Source organism: Schistocerca nitens, chromosome 1 (assembly GCF_023898315.1).
Source record: "Schistocerca nitens isolate TAMUIC-IGC-003100 chromosome 1, iqSchNite1.1, whole genome shotgun sequence".
In the NCBI taxonomy this organism is placed as follows: Eukaryota; Metazoa; Arthropoda; class Insecta; order Orthoptera; family Acrididae; genus Schistocerca; species Schistocerca nitens.
In genome coordinates, this window is record NC_064614.1 from 1,144,494,347 (window position 1) to 1,144,500,346 (window position 6,000).

At 41.4% G+C, this 6,000-nt stretch overlaps 1 protein-coding gene across 1 annotated transcript in view; it reads left to right on the forward strand.

Moving 5' to 3' along the window:
* LOC126199669 (dynein light chain Tctex-type protein 2B-like) overlaps positions 1-3,518 on the forward strand; it is a 106,593-nt gene extending 103,075 nt beyond the window's left edge. The window contains exon 4 of the mRNA XM_049936600.1: positions 3,229-3,518. Coding sequence (XP_049792557.1) covers positions 3,229-3,276 — 48 coding nt within the window. The 3' untranslated portion in view covers positions 3,277-3,518. The remainder of the gene's footprint in view (positions 1-3,228) is intronic.
* The last annotated feature ends 2,482 nt before the right edge of the window (positions 3,519-6,000 follow it).

The following is a 6,000-nucleotide window of genomic DNA, read 5'->3' on the forward strand; positions in this document are numbered from 1 at the left end:
TCTGTTTTGTGTTACTGTATGCCATGCATCGATCCATTATGAGTAAATGATTAGTGACATGAACAACCAATGGAATTGCCTGCCTTAAAGGTGTGTACTAAATGCACCAGAAAAGATGCTAGAATTAAATAACATAAAAGAGAAACAGCCATGGGTAATAAATAAACCTGAAAATAACCACACATCAATCCTGTATTACACTCCTGGAAATGGAAAAAAGAACACATTGACACCGGTGTGTCAGACCCACCATACTTGCTCCGGACACTGCGAGAGGGCTGTACAAGCAATGATCACACGCACGGCACAGCGGACGCACCAGGAACCGCGGTGTTGGCCGTCGAATGGCGCTAGCTGCGCAGCATTTGTGCACCGCCGCCGTCAGTGTCAGCCAGTTTGCCGTGGCATACGAAGCTCCATCGCAGTCTTTAACACTGGTAGCATGCCGCGACAGCGTGGACGTGAACCGTATGTGCAGTTGACGGACTTTGAGCGAGGGCGTATAGTGGGCATGCGGGAGGCCGGGTGGACGTACCGCCGAATTGCTCAACACGTGGGGCGTGAGGTCTCCACAGTACATCGATGTTGTCGCCAGTGGTCGGCGGAAGGTGCACGTGCCCGTCGACCTGGGACCGGACCGCAGCGACGCACGGATGCACGCCAAGACCGTAGGATCCTACGCAGTGCCGTAGGGGACCGCACCGCCACTTCCCAGCAAATTAGGGACACTGTCGCTCCTGGGGTATCGGCGAGGACCATTCGCAACCGTCTCCATGAAGCTGGGCTACGGTCCCGCACACCGTTAGGCCGTCTTCCGCTCACGCCCCAACATCGTGCAGCCCGCCTCCAGTGGTGTCGCGACAGGCGTGAATGGAGGGACGAATGGAGACGTGTCGTCTTCAGCGATGAGAGTCGCTTCTGCCTTGGTGCCAATGATGGTCGTATGCGTGTTTGGCGCCGTGCAGGTGAGCGCCACAATCAGGACTGCATACGACCGAGGCACACAGGGCCAACACCCGGCATCATGGTGTGGGGAGCGATCTCCTACACTGGCCGTACACCACTGGTGATCGTCGAGGGGACACTGAATAGTGCACGGTACATCCAAACCGTCATCGAACCCATCGTTCTACCATTCCTAGACCGGCAAGGGAACTTGCTGTTCCAACAGGACAATGCACGTCCGCATGTATCCTGTGCCACCCAACGTGCTCTAGAAGGTGTAAGTCAACTACCCTGGCCAGCAAGATCTCCGGATCTGTCCCCCATTGAGCATGTTTGGGACTGGATGAAGCGTCGTCTCACGCGGTCTGCACGTCCAGCACGAACGCTGGTCCAACTGAGGCGCCAGGTGGAAATGGCATGGAAAGCCGTTCCACAGGACTACATCCAGCATCTCTACGATCGTCTCCATGGGAGAATAGCAGCCTGCATTGCTGCGAAAGGTGGATATACACTGTACTAGTGCCGACATTGTGCATGCTCTGTTGCCTGTGTCTATGTGCCTGTGGTTCTGTCAGTGTGATCATGTGATGTATCTGACCCCAGGAATGTGTCAATAAAGTTTCCCCTTCCTGGGACAATGAATTCATGGTGTTCTTATTTCAATTTCCAGGAGTGTAGATGAATCAAGAATTCTTGCAAGTGTACTTTATCGAGGAATGGCTGGGAAAATTGGAAAGCAGTCTAGAAGAGGACTAGTTTGGTTTTAGGAGCTCTTTTAGCACTTTGTTTAGCAGTGCAAAATGAGAAAAAATGAGGAAACCGACATCTATAGATTTGGATACTTTTGATAATATGAAATAGAATAAAATGTTGTTTATTCCTAGAGAGTCTGTTTTCCTGTATAGGGTTAGGAGGATAACCTGTTCTTTTTACATGAAGCTGCTTGGAGTGGTCAGCATTAATGAAATTAATTTTGCTATGTCGAATCTTTTCTTTTGTGCAATGGTTAATTCCTTTGTACTTGAGAGGTCAGTGCAAACACTTGAAAATGTGTGCATTTAATGTAATTTGTCCCAGATAATGCATATTATGTTAAAATGAGCATAGATAATTAAGCCGAAAAGTCAGAACCAGGCAGACTTGATATTCATGACCATGCTTGGCTTGGTTAGATGTTGTTTTTCTGTTTCATTAACTGGATAAAGCTTGACATTAAACTAAATACACTAAAATAACCATAATGCCATTAATTATTAAAGTTATATGTTGTACTGCAATAAGGAAGTCAATATGTGTTTTAATTTTAATGTGTCATTAAAATACAGTCAGTGTGAATAAACGTTTATTGTAACAGGTAGATTAATAAGCGAAAAAAAAGGAAGAAAGAGAGAGAGAACTCAAATTTAAAACAGTGTTAGTGTCTCAGGTATGTCTTCATTTCTTCTCCCCAGTAACTGATGGAAGTTTCTTCCTGTAACTCATTAAAAAGGTGACATTGTCAAAGAAACGATGGCATTATTATTTTCAAAATTGTGCCACATTGAAAATTATCGTTTTGGCCTCAGAAATTATTGCAGTCAGCTCTTCATGGCTGTTGACTTCCACAGACTGGTTGCAGAATGGCTACTGTTTTGTGGCCATAGTTCCACAACAATACACAACAGTTACTATGTGGTTTCACTTAAAAACGCTGTTGTTATTGTGTTTTTTCACTGAACAATACAGAAAATTCTTTTCAAGGTTAGGAAACGACTGAAACAACTCACTAACGCTTGCCAACAATGACATAAATGTTTCTACATTCTTAATGGAAAGTAAACAAATTTACATGTATAATAATCTTTGCTTCTCTGGATGTTCTGGAAAACTACTGCAGATACACATCTGGGACATATTTTATTAGATTGACCAGACCACTTACGACTAAATAAATGGAAATTGTTCTTTACTTTAATCTTGTACAGTTTTGCGATGGCTTCATATTAGCGAAGTTGACCTATGTTTATATGAACTTTTTTCTTTAGTTTTACTTGTAGAATAACATATTAAAATATTTGCATATCTTTGTGAATCACCCTGTATATTAGTTTTAATCTGTTTAGTGAAAACATATCAATTAGCACCAGTCAATTAAAATTATTTGGTCAAAATTTAACACAAATGAATAACTATACAGTTAGAATCATAAATATATGTTTCTTTTCTATTTTATAGTTGTTGAACTTTTTGTGTGGTGTATAACAGTTGTATCATAAAAAGTAATTTTCTTTGTTTATTTTTCAGGACACTATAGTTTGTATGGCAGTAATATTTGCAGTGTATTTCTATTGATTACTTACTGCACAAAAACTTTGGTAAGCTGTGTGCATACAGTCTAACGTTTATACTCATTTTCTTTTGTGCTGAAGATTTATTTGATCTGTTTATATGTTGAAAAGTAATGATATTATGGTGTGTTGCACAGTTACATCCATAGGATGAAGTTGAATGTGTGAAATAAACTTGTACGCATAATTTATTTCATAAAAAATTGGTTCTGATATTCTGTATCATGAATTAATGTGGTGACCTAAATTATATTGCTATTTGTATACAAAATATGTGTTTATTATTTTCATATATTAGTCTTACATTTTTATGTGGGCCCTGTACAGAGGCATGCTGGGGGCGGAAGATCCGATCAGCTCATAGTGCATTGGCAGCTCAGACAAGCTCCACATCCTTCTCCCAGGAATCCAACTTACAGCTTATAAAAGAACCTCCCATTGCAGCCAGCTTACAGCTTATATAAGAAATGAATGTATAATTGGAGAGGAACAGCTACCAGTAAAATCTCTTCAATCATTTTCGTAAATGACATTGACTATCACCAGGTAGAACACCGCATATGAGTCAAAAGTATTCACGCAATAGTTACTGATCATTACAGCACACAATACTGTTACATAGCTTTTGTTGGCAAGAGCTGTAAACATTGGGGAGCAGCCCAAAGTCAGCTGACTTCCACTGATCGGAGGGGGGCCAAGTAAATGTTTGTGATTAGTACTTGTTATTGCTCACAGCCCATTTACATGTACTGAAGCCTGAAAGATAATTACACTGATAAGAAATTAAGTGGATCTTTTTGTGAAATTACTACTACATTTACATCCATACTCTGCAAATCACAGTGAAGCACACAGTACAGCATTTCCCGTTATAACAGTTATTATGGCTTCTTCTCGTTCCATTCACACATGGAGCATAGCAATAATGACTGTTTAAATGCGTCTGTAAGTACACTGAAATCATCTCCCCACAGGAGTGATAAGTAGAGGATTTTAGCATATCCCTAGAGTCATCATTTCGAGCTTGTTCATGAAACTTCATTAACAGGATTTCTCGGGATAGTTTGCATCTATCTTCAAATGCCTGGCAGCTCAGTTTCTTCAACATATCTGTAACATTTTCCTGTGGGTCAGACAAACCTCTGACCATTTGTGCTGCCCTTCTCTATAGGCTATACATTCAATATCCCCCATTAGTTCTATTTAGTACAAGTCCCACATACTTGAGCAAAATTCCAGGATGACTCACACAAATGATTTGTAAGTAATGTCCTTTATGGACTTATTGCACATCCCTAGTATTCTTCCAATAAACTAAAGTGTGCCACATGCTTTACTCGAGTCTGAGCTTATGTGATAATTCCATTGCATATTCCCGCAAAGTGTCACATTCAGCCATTTGTATGAGTTGACTGATTTAAAGCACATTGTCAGTCCTTGCACCACTTTGAAATCTTACCAAGGTCTGACTGAATATTTGTGCGGCTTCCTTCAGATAGTACTTCATTGCAGGTAACTGTATCATCTGCGAAAGCTTGAGGTTACTATTAATATTGCTGCAAGATATTAATGAGTCCACCAGAAAAAATGTATACACTCTTTGTCGGGCTCTATTGAGATATTGATATTCTCATTTGATTTGAGTCACGAATGTGTTGTAGAGTGGTCTTTGGCTCAACAGTTGTTAGTACTTTCATCTCATTATTGAGAAAACAAGATGGCTGGGGCACGCTTGACATTCAAGCAGTGAAAAAGTATTGTGAGGTGGTTCTTTATGTTTGATGATAATAATAATCAGTGCATTGACAAGTCTGAATTGTATGGAATGATTTGTGATATTCACAAAGGAAGATCAGGAAGACAGTGTACAGCTACAAATCCTGCTTTGTTGGCTCTCTTGTTGGAAACTTTTATTTATTCTCCACAGATGTCTGCTGCGCAATGTGCACATGAAGTGGGGGTTAGCAGTACAAGTGTACGAAGAATTCTGAAAACTGCAAAGTGGAAAGTTTACAGTCCACGATTACTGCACGCAATTAATGATGACAATCCTGATCGCCAAATGCAATTTTGCGAATGGTATCAGCAAATGGTAACTGCTGAGGAACAATTTGTGACGAAGGTAGTGTGGTGTGATGAGGCACAATTTAAACTTAATGGAGCTTTGAATCGGCATAACAGTGTGTATTGGGCACTGGAAAACCCGCATGTTTATGTGGATGAAGTGGTCAAACTACCAGGGGTTCATGTGTGATGTGGAGTATCATCTAGGGGCTTAGTAGGACCCTGTTTCTTTGATGCTACTGTCACTGGAGAAGTGTACCTGGAAATGTTATACACATCAATTTTGCCAGGTATACGTGCGCTTTATGGAGCTGATGAAGAGGTCTTCCACCAACAGGATGAGGCGCCACCACACTACCAGCTAGCCATACGAGCCTTCCTGGATGACAATTTTCTGGGGCATTGGATTGGATGAAGAGGGCCAGTTGAGTTCCCTCGATGGTCGCCAGATCTAACATCTATGGACTTTTACTTGTGGGAAACTGCGAAAGATAACATCTGTCAACGTAAGCCACGCACGATGGATGAACTTCGCCCAGTACATTATAGTGACATGTGCAGTGATCTCCACTGTAACATTGACTGGCATTGTTGCTGTGACCGCTCGTTGTTCTGTTATGTGTATAGCTGCCAACAGTGAACATTTAAAGAAATCAGGTGCTAA